At 32.3% G+C, this 15,527-nt stretch overlaps 1 protein-coding gene across 1 annotated transcript; it reads left to right on the top strand.

Annotated features, from left to right (window-relative positions):
• The first annotated feature begins 10,505 nt into the window (after nucleotides 1-10,505).
• LOC112696346 (protein WALLS ARE THIN 1) lies at nucleotides 10,506-13,663 on the top strand. The gene is made up of 6 exons (XM_025749076.3): nucleotides 10,506-10,882; nucleotides 11,207-11,269; nucleotides 11,353-11,469; nucleotides 11,589-12,000; nucleotides 12,406-12,557; nucleotides 13,061-13,663. Exons 1-6 carry the CDS (start codon nucleotides 10,668-10,670, stop codon nucleotides 13,260-13,262), a joined length of 1,161 nt encoding a protein of 386 aa, XP_025604861.1. The 5' UTR covers nucleotides 10,506-10,667; the 3' UTR covers nucleotides 13,263-13,663.
• Nucleotides 13,664-15,527: the final 1,864 nt, after the last annotated feature.

Raw genomic sequence — 15,527 nt, 5'->3', positions numbered from 1 at the left:
CTCATAGAAAGGACTGGAGCACTAGGCTACAGGATGCACTTTGGGCATATCGGACAGCGTACAAGACACCAATCGAGATGAGTCCCTTTTGCTTAGTTTATGGGAAGGCCTGTCACCTTCCAGTAGAGGTAGAGCACAAGGCATTCTGGGCAGTGAGAGAAATCAACATGGGATTTGAGAAGGCCGGATCTGAAAGGAAGCTGCAACTATAAGAATTAGAGAACCTTCGCTTAGAAGCATATGACAACTCCAGGCTATACAAAGAGAAGATGAAGGCTGTGCATGACAAGCACATTAAAAGGAGAGAGTTTAGACCTGGGGAATTAGTTCTCCTTTACAACTCCAAACTGAGGCTCATGCCAGGCAAGCTGAGATCAAGATGGGATGGTCCCTATAGAGTAGAGAAGGCAGAGCCATACAGAGTCTTTCACCTGAGTCATCCTTCAAGCTCCAAATTCATCAAGGTCAATGGACATCGCTTGAAGCTATATCATGGTGAGAAGATGAAGAAAAATAAGGAGTTAGAGATCTTCCTCCTGGAGGATCCAACCACAGCAGACGACTGAGCTTGTGGACTGTCCAACTTAAGGACGTTAAAGCAAAGTGCTTGGTGGGAGACAACCCACCATGGTATGATCGTTCCCTTCTCTCTTTTTAACTTTATTTAGTGACTCTTCTCATTATTTCTGCATATAGTCTGCATTTACATATGCATAATTACATATAATATATAAAAAAAAGTGGCAGAAAGTTGCGTGGGAGTAGTGCAGAAAGTATGCCAATTGCACAAGCATCATCACGCGTACGCGTAGTCACTTGGGATTTTGACCTGTCATGGGTACGTGTCGACGACGCGCACGCGTGACCCTAAAAAGTTCACGTAAAGGGTGCATTGGCCGAAAGTTATGCTGGACTGATGCTGGCACTGTGCCCAAAGCACAGAACTGCATCACGCGTACGTGTCCCTGACGTGCGCATCATCTTCAAATTCTGCACTTCCACACGTGCGCATGCCTGACGCGCACGCGTCATATGCCATTTTGGCACATACCCCAAGACGAACAAAGCATTGTGTGTGCGCAAGGCTACCCTCGTGCGAGTAGCACAAACACGGTCACACGTACGCGTGACCGACGCCTACGCGTCGCCTCCCCATGTGCACGACCCACGCGTACGCATCATACGTGAAACACAACCAGATCTCTGCGTCGCCACTTTTCATATCTTATCTTTCCAAACCCTAATTTCTTTCTTCTTTCTTCTTTTTTCTTTTCTCTTCTTCTTTATTCTCAATTCTTTTTCTTCCTCTTTCTTTACTTTTTTCTTCTTTTTTTCACTTCCCTCATATTTTCTCAATCTCACATTCTCCATCATCTCTCTCTTTATCACCTTCTTCTCAAGGTTCTTTCTTTCTATTTTCTCTCTCTTTTTTTCTTAATTATTTATTTTTGTATTATTTTACTTGGTGTTAGAGATCTAATTGGGTGATTATTCTCTTCTATAATTGCTTGTGGATTATTCATGAGTTATTTGAAAATTAATATTGATTATTTTTGGGTTGCTTGCATGTTCAAATTTAATTCTTTCCCTATCATATTAAACATGCATACCACATGTTTGTGAAAAAGTCCGTATGGCATGGTGCATTCTTATATTCTATTCTTCTACTCCAATGCCTGTTTTTCATAAAAACCTTATAATATTTTATTAATTTAATATAATTGTCAATACAAACGTGGTTGTTAGTTTGTTACGAGTGATAATACATTTTTCGCAATTAATGCTTGATCTATGCTGCTCATGCCTTTGCCAGCATGCCAATAAACATCTTGCATTTAATTGCCTTCATCTTTCTTGCTATATTTCCATTGATGTCCTAATTACATGAAGTCGCGACCATGTGTTAACGACATCCTTCTTTACCTTGGCAAGATTATCACTTGAACCTTTCTTTTTCTCTTTCAGGATGGCCACCAAGAAGAAAAAAGAAAAAGCCACTACCAAACCACTGGCAAGGAGAGGAACAAAAAGAGTATTGGTGGTAGAATCACCCTCAACATCAGTCAAGCCTTCAACAAAGCGGGTCAAGAGGATCATTAAGGTTAAGAAAACCGAGAAAGCCTTTCCAGCAAGGGACGCTGCGCAGTTCACTAACCGCTACTGTGAGCAGATGTTCCTCATTCTGGCTACAAGGAACTACAACAATGAGCACCTTCTTATCCTCCCTACCAACATTGTTGATTTGGTGGAGCCCCGCATTGACAGAAGACAATGGGATTTCTTACGGAAACAGCCACGGCAGGTCAATCTCTCATGGGTAGTTGAATTCTACTCCAATTTTCACATGCCAACCCTGCAGTCTGTCTATGTCCATCAGAAGCAGGTCCCCATATCTGAAGGGGCCATTCAGCGAGCTTTAGATCTTTCTCCTCCTCCAGAAGGATTAGACACATATCAAGAAGCCTCTTTCAAGCGCTAGAGATTCCAATTTGACTGGAAAGATGTTCTCAGAATTATAGCACTACCTGGCAGCAAATGGATCTACGGTTACCACAGATCCCGGCCTAAGAGCATATTAGCTTCTGCACTTACCTTGGAGGCTCAAGTGTGGGCCCAAATCATGTCCCACTACGTCTTTCCGAGCACTCACGAATCCTCCTTCACTGCAGACATGGCTGTTCTTATCTGGTGTATCCTCACAGACCAGCCTCTCAACTTACCAAGACACATCCGGTAAGCCATGGGATACGTGTAGATTACGGGCAAACTACCTTTTTCTGCTTTGGTTTCCGATCTCGTCTCAGCAGCCGGAGTCTCCTACAGAGCTGGGGACACCAAAGCTATGATTCCTCAGGAAGATCAGTATGTCCCAAACGGGAAATACATCAGACCCGCAGCAGTCACCACCAGTCGGACTGAAGACCCGGCCAGAGATATCCCTTCTCCTTCCACATCCCAAGCACATTCAACAAATTAGCTACTCCTTCAGATACTTCAGAGGTTGGACCGGCAAGACCGGCAGATGGACCGCATTGAGCGTCATAACAAGCGCTGATTCACATACCTCAAGAAGCTGATTGTTAGAGACCACCCACCTGAAGAAGACCCAAACACTCTGGACTCCACTTCACCTACTAGCACCGGGAACCATGACAACCCCGACTGTGGAGATGCTGCTACTAACCCCCCCTTTGTTCCTGACTGATGGCACCGAGGACGGTGCCAAGCTTTAAGTGTGGAGAAGTCGGTTAGTACCTGACTTCCGGAGATAATCTTTCTTTTTCAACACCAATAAGTTATTTTTCTCTTTTTCTTCTGTTAGATAGGATAGACTGCATAGTAATAAGTGTTTGCATATATGTTCTACTTGGTTGAAAAATAATAAGATCCTTTCCAAGGACCCTATTTTTGAAATTTTCACTAATTCAAACCAAAATCCTATGTCAACCTTGTTTGAAGACTGTAATTTAGAACATGGTTTAGAGCTAGAACACACAACCCAGTAAGATCTTGAGCCTAATTGTATAGTTACATTATTTAACCAGTATTTTTATTCTTGTGTGTTTTTTCTCCTCTATGATTGCAATCTATGGTTTGTTCCATTCTATATGTCCATTGTTTAATGTATGCATGCATATGTATGATTGAGGCCATCATTTGTTATTAGCTCACTATTCTAAATGGCCAACCATTCTAATTACCCTTGTTTGCCACTTTGAGCCTATATATCCCCTTTGTTCTTTATATTACCACATCACTAGCCTTAAGCAGAAAAACAAGTAATTACCCCAATTAAATCTTTGGTTAGCTTAAGATAGAGATTGTGTGTTAATTAAGTGTGGGAAACTATGGGGACTTGGGTTAATAAGGATGTGTATTGCTTAATTAATTAATATTAAAAGTCTGAATGCCACTCATGTGAAATTATGAAAACCAAATGTATTGATGTTATAATGCTCCCTCTCAAAAAAATTTTATGTCTCAGTTTAATTTTAGGGGAATGGAAGCACCCCAATGATAAGTTTAATAAAAAGATCAATGCATATGAAATAAAAGAACATTTAAATGCATGAGTAGGTGCAACATACAAAGTGAGATTATGGGTATTTAGGCATGATTTTAGAAGCATAGGAAGTGTGTGTGTGTGTGTGTGTTAGGTGAGAACTTAGGATAATCAAGGATTCAATTTTTAGCTCACTTGGCCATACATGTACCCTCACGCTTACCTAAGCCCCATTACAACCTTAAGAAAAACCTCATGATGTTTGCATGTGTACATTAGATATTTATTGATTGGTTAGATGAAGAACAAGGTTCTAAAAAGCATAAATAGAGGAGACTAGAGTGGATTACCCTATACACTTGAGTGACTAAAGTGCATATACGCTCCTAATGAGAGTTCGAGCTTGACTCTATGTTCCCAGCTTTCATGAGCTATCTCCTTACAAGTTTACTCGTCTCTTATTGTGTGATTTGGATTAGTGGAATTGATTTCTGTTTGTCTTGGAGGACTTATTTATTTTCTTAACCAAGTAGGCATAGACATTTCATCATATAGTTACATTCATATGTATAGGTTGCATTGCATTGCATGAGTCCTATTGTCCCTATTCATTCTTTTAGTTCTCTTGAGTTTAGCATGAGGACATGCTAATATTTAAGTGTGGAGAGATTTGATGCACCACTATTTCATGGAACATCTTGTGCTTAATTGAGTGGATTTTATCCACTAATCTCACACTTATTCATAGAAATCGCATGTTTTACATTTTTCTTCCTGATTTTGTGCTATGATTGAAAACCTGCTTCCTAAGCCTTTAAATTATTAGATTATAATCCCTCTCTATACCATTCGATGCCACGATCTGTGTGTTCAGTGTTTTCAGGTTTTATAGGGCAGGAATAGCTTGGAAAATGGAAAGGAAGCTTGCAAAAATGGGAGGAACACAAAGAAACAATGAAGCTGACCAGCGAGACTCGACGTGCACGCATAGCGCACGCGTGCGTGTGATCTGAAGCATTCCATAGCGACGCGTACGCGCACCTGACACGTACGCGTGACTAGCGCAGAATACAAGGGATGCGTACACGTGACTGACGCGTACGCGTGACAAGGAGTTTTGACAAATGACGCGCACACGTGACCTACGCGTACGCGTGACATACGCGACGTCCAGTTGCAGAAAAATGTTGGGGGCGATTTCGGGCCAGTTTTAGACCCAGTTTTTGGCCCATAAACACGGACTAGAGGCAGGGAACAGCAGAGACTCAAGACACATTCTCATTACGCATAGTTTTTAGTTTTAGTTTTGGAATCTGAGAGAGAATACTACTACTTCATCTAGGTTTTCTTCACATTCATAGTTATTATTAGAATTTTATTGCTATTGCTTTGGATATTGAGAAGAGTCATCACCTCCGTTGAAGTTTCCATTATTCTAGTTTGTTTCTTTTGTCCCTTACTCTTCCATATCCTTAATTCTTGTTCAGAGTTACAATTGGATTATTTTTAGAATTTATTAATGCAAATAACTATTTTTATCTTTAATCAATTTTTAATTATTATTCAATTTATCATGTCTTCCTTTTATTCCCTTGTTAATTCTGTGAAAGTTATATTCATGTTAATGGAGTAGTTTTCTGACTTGATTGGGAGTTGATTAAGAGGAGAACCTTGAGTTGGGAATACTCAAGTATCAATCTTAATTGGAAGTTATTAGCTGACTCTCTAATCTCTGACTTTAATCCTTTCTTAAGAGAGGATTAAGACTCGAGAATAGGGTTAGTTGGTTGGTTACTTGACTTTTCCTTATTATATAAGGGATGACCAAGTAGAACAACCTTTTATTATTACACTTGGAAAAATTCAACAAGGATAGAACTTCCAATTAATCTCCTCCCGGTCAAGGCTTTTATTTGAATTATATCTATTCTCTTGTTAATTTCCGTTGCTTAAATTCACCGTTATTTATTTTTCTGTTTTTCAAACTCAAAAATTTCTTGAAAAACTTTTGACTAATAAGCTGCACTCTTTTGTCAACTCGTTGGGAGACGACATGAGATTTCTACTCCTAGTACTTTGTTCTTAATTTTGTGACAACTCTTTTCTAAATTGATAAGCGGATTTTAGTCGGTTAAGAACTGTACTCGCAACGCTCTTTTCATTCTAAATTCTTAATCGGCCAATTTCCGCCACATTACTCACATTTTCCAGCGTCACCGTCACTTCACCGACCGGAAGATGAAATGTGTGAGTCTCCGGCCTCTAGCATTCCACCAAGGCACTCAGTAGTACAGAATAACCTCTCATTTCGCTTACTCGCAAAACGTGTTGAAACTCAGTCAATGCTAATGTCGCTGCTGCTATCTCGTTAAAGGTATCTGGCGGATCGAGTTTTCTAAACAACAAATTCCTAATAGCCTGCAAAAGGAAAAATAATAATTATTAAGTTTTAAATAATATAAGTTAATCATTTATTAAAAAAAATAGCAATAATAATTAAACAGTATTATTATTATTATCTTAAAAAATAATAATAATTATACAGTATTTTATAATAGCTAACCTTCATAATAATAATAATAATAATAATAATAATAATAATAATAATAAAAAAACAGTAACTAAACAGTATTATTACTATTATTATCTTAAAAAAAATAATAATAATAATAATATCTCATGACTAACAGTATCATAAAAAAAACTATTATTGATATTATAGACATGATTATTATAAACATGTAATAATAATAATAATTAATTTATTAATTAAAATATATAAATAAAGAACATAAAAATAAATATATTTATTTATTATAAAATTAAAAAAATTACTTACCCATTGAGAATGATTCAAATATTCAATAATGTGTTTTTTAAGTAAAGTAAAATTACGAATCATTTTTCCTTCTTCACAAAATGAAGTCCCAAACTTTCACTGATTCTTCCTCCTCACAAATTTATTCCCTTTCACCCTTAATCTCAACAGTTTCACTCTTAAAACTATCACTCACAGCAAGTAAGATGAAACAGAAACTGAAACTCTCATGGCCTACGTTTTGATTTTAAAGGCTGGCTCCACCACTCTCCTTTACATGTGTCACACATGCAGGTGGAGAGACTGCCAAATGCAGGTTGCGTTTTGTTGTACACTCTATCAAATGCATGTTACGTTTTGGAACTTCGAGGTGTTAGCATGCAAGAGGTAGAGACACGTTTCGAAACTTCATTCTCCTTTCATACCAAACGCAAATTGCGTTTTGCAATGCGTGCAGCTTTTTTGAAGTCAACTCAGTCAAAGTATAACCTGCGTTTTACATATTGCTGACTTCAGCAGTTTCATATTTGTGAATTACTTACCATGATACAATATAGTTGCACATCATGTTTTTAACTTCCATAAATAAATCAATTTTTGCAGAATAATAATGTGTGAGATACATATACTGATATACGTACTGTTTTTAAATATTTTTTTATTTAAAGAAATAAAAGGCACTGAAACACAAAGTGTCGTGCAAAGAAATAGTAGAATGGAAGAGAAGTGGTCCAAAGAAAAGAGTGAGAGTGACAGAGTCTATTTCAGAAGCAAAATCCCTAAAGAGCAGACCATGGATGACATACAACAATTCATGGATATGCATTTCCATCTTCAAAAGATTCTCTCTTTCTCTCTCAAACGTGCAAGTGAATAGAAAAATTAAGCTTTTTTTTTAAATTTTATTTTTAACTTTGAAATATGAAAGTGTCTGATATATCAATCGATGTCTCTTTGAATTTTAAAATGATTGTGGTCGCATTTGAGAGGGGGCAGCATGTCTGTTAAAGTGAACAAATTCGTTTCAGAAAACCAACCCTCACATTGTGCTATGGGAACCTTAGTGGGAAAAAAAAAATTTCATTAAATTTCTTTAATATATTTCTAGTAAAAGTGATTGCAATTTTGTTCTCCAGTTAATTGTTTATTACCCGGCATATGTATAAAATAAGAGAAGAAAGTAGCGTAAAGCGAGCATAACGAATCCATCAACAAATATAATTACTTTTCTCATAGTAAAGAGGAATACCACATTCGATTCCTAGTTTTACTTTTTTCAATATATATATATATATATATATATATATATATATATATATATATATATATATATTCCGTACGGCCAGTTTCTTCCCCATTTTTTTCCAAGTAAAGAAACTTTAAAATATTAAATTTCATCTTTTATAGCAACCACTACAAAAACAAAAAAAAAATACTTTTAGAGTTTTAGTGGTAATTTATTTTATTTTTAATAACAATAAAAATAATCACTAATATATTAACCATCAATTAATTATTAGTCGTCTTATATTTTATCGCTAAAATTTTAGTGACAATTATAACGATATTATTCGATTAAGACTTTTTGATATTGACAAATATTTTATAACTTGTCACTATAATAAATAATACTAATGATAAATAACAATTGTCAAAAAAAAAATAATTAAAAGAAATAACAATCATAATATATATTACTACTACTATATTTTGCCACTACAACCTTTTTTTAGTGAGCTCAGAATGTTATTGTAGTTAAAAGAAATTTATATTACTATACCTAAAAATTATTATTTGTTAATATTAAACCGTTATAAAGTATGTAGTTCTAGTCGCAAGAAAAAAAAATTAAAGTATGTAGTTCTTATCATATATTGTATCTCAATCATCATTATTATAAGTTTTGTGTGGTATATGTATGGATTATTTGTGAAATTGTATAAAATTCCCTAAAAAGAATATAATTGATCTGGATATAGCACAAAACTATACTACTAGATCATCATCATCGCCATATATATTTATATACACTAGAAGAATAATGAACTAGCTAGTGAATGTGAAAATAATTAAAAAATCATGTAATCAAGGGTTCACTCATTTATGAGAATTGAGCGTATTTGATGACTAACTATTCTCTTATAATAAAGCAGTATTAATCAATAGTTTAAACTTTAAACCATTAGTTAAACATACATACATATATATATATATATATATATATATATATATATATATATATATATATATATATATATATATATATATAAAACCGCCGCTACAAGGTATATAGAAATTATCTGCGGTTTTTTAAGAATTCGTAGCAGTTTTAATTCGTCATAAATTAAAATAGATTATCAGTGTTTAAGCGAACACTATCTTTTTTTAAAGTGTGAAAATTAAGATTTACGGTAATTTTTAACAACCATTAACTTAACCGTCGTTATATCAGAATTTCGAACCATTTTATTTTACAACAATTTCAAACTGCCGCAATATACCAATTCTAAAATTCGTAACTATTTTAATGTAGTTGTAATATATCAATCACTATTAATTATATTATTGAGGGTATATATCGTAATTTTGATTTAAAAAAAAACTATTGTGAAAAAGGGTTATGGAAGCAAGTAGCTATTGTAGGTTAACAGCGTCCATAAGGTGTGGTGGGGTTTAGAGGCAACCACCTCCACTCGTGTGGGTTATCTATAGATGACGGCAAGGTTCTACCAAATACATGACGATAAAATTCGTTATGTATCTATACATCTAATTATATATATCTTCATAATTGGATGTTAGTATTTGAAGGCATTACATGAAAAATAACACAATATACTTTATCCAAAATTAAAATTATATTAAATAATATTAAACTCATCATCCATTTAGTTAGAAAAATCAACAATATTTCAACTCAATCTACAAACAACGAACTCTCCGCTAAATTAATTTTCATAAGGGGAATGAAGTTGCATAATACACTAATATAAACTTAAATGAGTATATTCTACAAATGTAATGTGAGTATGTCAAGTACTATAAATCGTAGATACTAAGTTGTATTAAAAAAATTGACTCATAATTTTTTAAATTAAAAAATAGAAATCCTAACTCATGATTTTTTTTTTCAATTCAAAATATAAATCATAACTAACAATTTGATTTTTTTTAAATATGGTTTAATAAAATTGTGACTCACGATTTTACTTTTTCAATAAAACACTGTATCAACAAAATTTAATCAAAACTTGCCATATTTTTACAAATCACACCCTAGAGTCCAATATAATAAAGAAAAGAGTGTGATATTTTAGCCCCATAGCTAGCTAATCTCTTTGGAGCATTGTTAAATGGAACTAATCTCTTTGTCCTCAAACACACACGTCTTAGCCCCTATGGCTATAATCCTATAGTCCTATAACCCTTAATTATACTCCTTTTTCTATTTTGCAAAAATATTTAACCCAAGTGCGGTTAGGGTTGTCTTGTCAGCCAAAGGGTTGGATTGGCAAAGAATGTGGGAGACAACCAAAAAACATTTCTAAAGCTACCAACACACTCCAACAGTTGCCACAATTTTTTTAGGTTTTTTGTGGGCCATACCCTAATTTCAACACACACACCTTTTCCCCTTCTTCACACTCCTCACTATATTTATATCTCCCACTTCTTCCACATTCTCTTCACCACTGCCTACCCTTAATTTCTTTTGCTAAACCAAATAAAAAATTAGAGGCTATATATATAGAGCTATTAGACCCGTCTTCTTCCAATCAATATAATTAAGAAGGGTATATATAGTTCAATAATATTCATTGTTGTTACAAAATACATAGAATTATTATGGGTGATTCAGGATCTTCCAAGAGAATGTGGTGCTCAGTGCCAGAAAAGTTTCAGCTGCATGGAGCAATGTTGGCACTTCAATTTGGATATGCTGGCTTCCATGTTGTTTCAAGGGCTGCCCTTAACATGGGAGTTAGCAAGCTTGTTTTTCCAGTTTATAGGAACATCATTGCTTTGCTTCTCCTTCTTCCCTTTGCATACTTCTTGGAAAAGTTAGTATTATTATTAATTATTACTCCTTTAACAAAATTTTTAATGTTATTTCTATACGTATACACTACTAGAATCTTTCGCATTAGCGACAACGTTTACTTACATCTGTCGCTAATTATAGACGGATAAAATTTATCAAAAAATCCGTCGCTAATGCAAAAAAATATAATAGTAATATTTAATTAGAACATTTTACGTTTAATAATGTTTATTATTAATTAATTAAAATTTGTCGTTCGAGACATTTATTTGTTGTATATTTTTATACACATTAATAAAAAATATATAGAGTGGCTAAATTGTTTTTTCTTTTATTTGTTCAGGAAGGAGAGGCCAGCGATGACAGTGAACTTCCTAGGCCAGTTCTTTGTTCTGGCACTTGTCGGGTATATATAATTAATAATTAATAATTATATTATTTAAGATAATGCTAGTAATTTGATAACATGATTTCGTATTAATGAAACAGGATTACAGCAAATCAAGGTTTCTATTTGCTTGGGTTGGAGAACACATCACCTACCTTCGCTTCAGCAATACAGAACTCTGTTCCAGCCATTACATTTCTCATGGCTGCTATACTCAGGCAATTAATAAATTAATAAAAACTTACCTTACAATAATTAATAAATATTAAATAAGATAAGTTCTGACTGTTTTTGATTAATTTATTTTGATTACTAAATATTTTCGCTATAATTTTAGGATCGAACAAGTGAGACTAAATAGAAAAGATGGAATATCGAAAGTAGTTGGAACAATCCTATGTGTAATTGGTGCAACAGTGATCACACTCTACAAGGGTCCAACAATATACTCTCCAAAACCAACAACAACATTATTATTAACAACAAGATCAACATTAATGGATCCAGTTGATGAGGGCAAAAACTGGACCCTAGGGTGCATTTACCTAATTGGACATTGTTTGTCATGGTCTGGTTGGCTTGTGTTGCAAGCACCTGTTCTCAAGAAATACCCTGCAAGGCTCTCTGTCACTTCATACACTTGCTTCTTTGGATTATTGCAATTCATTCTCATTGCTCTCATTTTTGAAAGAGATTATCAAGCTTGGCTTTTCCATTCTGGTGCTGAAGCCTTCACTATTCTATATGCGGTATAATATAATCTTCCTTTTTATTATTTTTTATGCACTGTATAGTGTTTTACATAATATCTGTCTTTTGGATGATAATTCACGCTATTAATATAAAAGATAGGGTAATTGAATGCACGTATGAAATTATTTTGCACTACAATACATCAAAATTAAATTTTTAATTTTAATACATTAATTATATTCGTACGTTTAAATAATAAATTTAAAAATTAGTTACGTATATGTATGATTGATTGTTCTGTGTACAATGTATTTGCACTGAAAGTATATAAAAATTAAATTGATATTCTATATTTATATATTCACTCTATTAATAATTTATTCCAAAAATGTAAACAGTTAGATAAAAATAAATAAATAAATAAATAAAATTATTAATAGCTTAATTAATTTATATAACAGGGAGTGGTGGCATCAGGAATTGCATTCGCTGTACAAATATGGTGCATTGATAGAGGGGGCCCTGTGTTCGTTGCTGTGTATCAACCTGTTCAGACTTTTGTTGTTGCAATCATGGCTTCCTTTGCTCTTGGAGAAGAGTTCTACTTGGGAGGGTAATTCTCAACTCTTTAATTAATTAGTCTCTTTTAATTTTATTATGCTTTAGTTACTCTTTTAGTCCCCGTAATTTTACTAAATTTTTAATTAGATTTTTATATTTTTTTAATTAAATTTTTACACTACTTTAATTTTGTAATTATGTTATTTTCATATCAAAAACGTTAAAATTAATAAATTTTTTTTAAAAATATATGCGATCAAAAATCTAATTAGATTTTTAATTATGAATAATTTCAATTTCTGAAAAAATATCCAGTTAATTCTAATATTTATTATATTAAAAAAGACTTAATTATTAAATTAAAAGTAGTGTAAAAATCTAATTAAAAAAAAACTAACTACAAATTTAATAAAATTATAAGAACCAATAAAATAAGTAAACATTTAATTGTTTATATATACATTTCTCTCTTCGTCTTCATTTCCATTTTGATCTTTAAATATTTAAATGATGATATAATCTAATTAAGATTGTGAATAATTTTGATATATATAGGATCATTGGGGCAGTGCTAATTGTGGTTGGACTCTACCTAGTTTTGTGGGGTAAAAGTGAAGAGAAGAGGATTGCACAACTTGGAATGGCATCAAATAATATTAATGGAGATCATAGCATTATTAGGGCTTCAAGTCATGCCAAAGCATCATCACTCACTCAGCCACTAATCCTCCCTTCATCAACTGACAATCACGTTTAACTTCAACAAAACCCTAATCTCTTCATCAAATTAAACCACAACATTTTCTTGGAACCTAAGAAGAAGAAGAAGAAGAAGATGCTAGTTATACATTACTAGCTAGCACCTTAATTATGTCAAGAAGTTTGTGTGTGTTTCGTGGTTTTTTTTTTTTTCATCCTTCCTCTCCATTTTGGTTTTTGTTTTATTTTATTTTCCTTTTTTTTTTGTTAATTTAAATATTATAATGTTTTGTTAGTAGGTTATCATTTAGAAGTATATTTTATGGGGATGATTATTGTTGTAATGGAGCATGTCACTTGAAGTGGGGCCATCGAGCCTGAAAATCCCATATGGCTTTTTTATAAAAAAATGTTACTTTACGGTTTGATTAAGGAAATAAATTGTTTATTGTTTTATAATACACATATGGTCATTTTAGTATAATTATATTACGATAATTATAATATTTTAAAAAATATTATTAAAAATAAAATAATATTTTTTATTATTAAACAACGCTTTTTAAAAAGTATTATTAAAAAAAGTATTACCAAAATATATAAAAAAAATTAAAAATTTAATTTTAATAATAATAATAATAATAAAACCAAGTCTGATATTTTTCATTTGGATCAAAATTAATAGGTATTTAGAGATAAAGTAAATTAAATTAAAGATGTTGATTAATTAAGTATAGTTTCTGTGAAAATAAATTATATAAAACCTTATGTTAATACTTCTTGATAGTTTTTCACCTATACTAATTGTTCTTCATATTTTAGTAAGATATGCTACACTTTATCTTGTGTGCATGTGCTAAATTTTGATTAGTTAGACACATAAGAATTATCAAAGATCAGAGACAATAATATTTATCGCTCTAATTAAAGCTAGATAATGATCAACTTTGTATTGTGTTTTGCTAGTAGTTATTACTACCTACAAGAAGACATTAATATAAACGCTAACAATGAGCTATATATATGGCAAGGAAATAAGGACCAATATATATAATTCCAAGGGGATACAATCCAATATTTGTCTATATATTAATTAAATATTGTAAAGACAATGACAAGTTGACAAAGTTCTAGGTGAAAAATTCAAGTATATTCAGCTAATAATTAAAGTTCCCATGATCATATCACTAAAGGCCGATATAAATCATTAGGATACCCATCATCATGTATCTCAAGTTAATTTTTTTGTTGTTGCATTGGATTAAGTACTTATTATTATAAAAATTATAGTTATTAATAAGCTAAATCACTATAAGATTTCGCTCTTTTGTGATGTGTTTTTTTTTTATTTAAATTTCCTCCCAATTTTTCAAAATTATATATATCTAAAATAGAAAGTTGCACTCATTATAAATTCCATGTATATCAAAATATTCAGCTCATCAAATTTTATAAGTAACAAATTAGTTCATTTATTCTCTTAAGTAAGTATTAATGTTCGAATTTCGCTTAATATGTGTAACAATTTATTAGCTAACAATAAATTTTTGAATGAAATTTAGATCTATAACAAATCAGTGTGCCAAATTAAAAAATACTGTGAAAAACAATTAACATTGTTAACATTAAACTTACATCTGCTTATTTTTTGAAGGAAAATCTACTTTATTGGGATGATATTTAATTGGTGCTTTTTCTTTTCTGGTGAAACCCAATAATGGCATATTTTTATCTTTTGCTTTACTAGCTGTATGCAAACCTGAAATAGGTGATAAAACTGTTAGGGAAGAATCTTAAAAATATTGATTATGTTCTTGTTCATATATATTAAAATGTTTAAATTTAAATTACTAAGATAAAATCATACAAAAAGATTTACCATGGTAAGCATAATAATAGTAATGGTGCATTGTTGAGGCGAGGCGGAATCACTTTAATTATTTCTTACTTAATTATGAGAATATTGTTTCTGTATTTATCCCTTTGACAGTCTTGTGGATTGATTTTTGACTCGGATCATCGTTGGCATGCACAAAAGGTTACATTCTTTAATTAGTCATAATTTTGTTATGAGATTTATTATGCAAGCTGAATATTGTAGTTTCAACTTTATAATTTTCAAAAACAATTAATTATTGCATTTTTTATTGTGAAAAATTAATAGAAATTTGGTTAAAAGTGGATTTATCAGCTGCTAAAAAGGGTATCAAAGACTTTGATTTTTATGTTAAATAGAACTTGAGGATAAGAGTCTTACCTACTTAATCCAATAGTTCCTCTAAACAAAATGATGGTAATTTTGAGTTGATTCCTATAAAAAGTT

Source organism: Arachis hypogaea, chromosome 6 (genome assembly GCF_003086295.3).
Source record: "Arachis hypogaea cultivar Tifrunner chromosome 6, arahy.Tifrunner.gnm2.J5K5, whole genome shotgun sequence".
Classification (NCBI taxonomy): domain Eukaryota; kingdom Viridiplantae; phylum Streptophyta; class Magnoliopsida; order Fabales; family Fabaceae; genus Arachis; species Arachis hypogaea.
Note: the sequence above shows the minus strand (reverse complement) of the source record. Positions and strands in the feature narration are given on the sequence as shown.

Excerpts from the sequence above, each read along its gene's own strand:
- LOC112696346 (XM_025749076.3), top strand. The coding sequence starts at position 10,668 with ATGGGTGATTCAGGATCTTCCAAGAGAATGTGGTGCTCAGTGCCAGAA. Across the intron at positions 10,883-11,206 it reads TTTGCATACTTCTTGGAAAA|GAAGGAGAGGCCAGCGATGA; the intron begins GTTAGTATTATT and ends TTATTTGTTCAG. Across the intron at positions 11,270-11,352 it reads TTTGTTCTGGCACTTGTCGG|GATTACAGCAAATCAAGGTT; the intron begins GTATATATAATT and ends TTAATGAAACAG.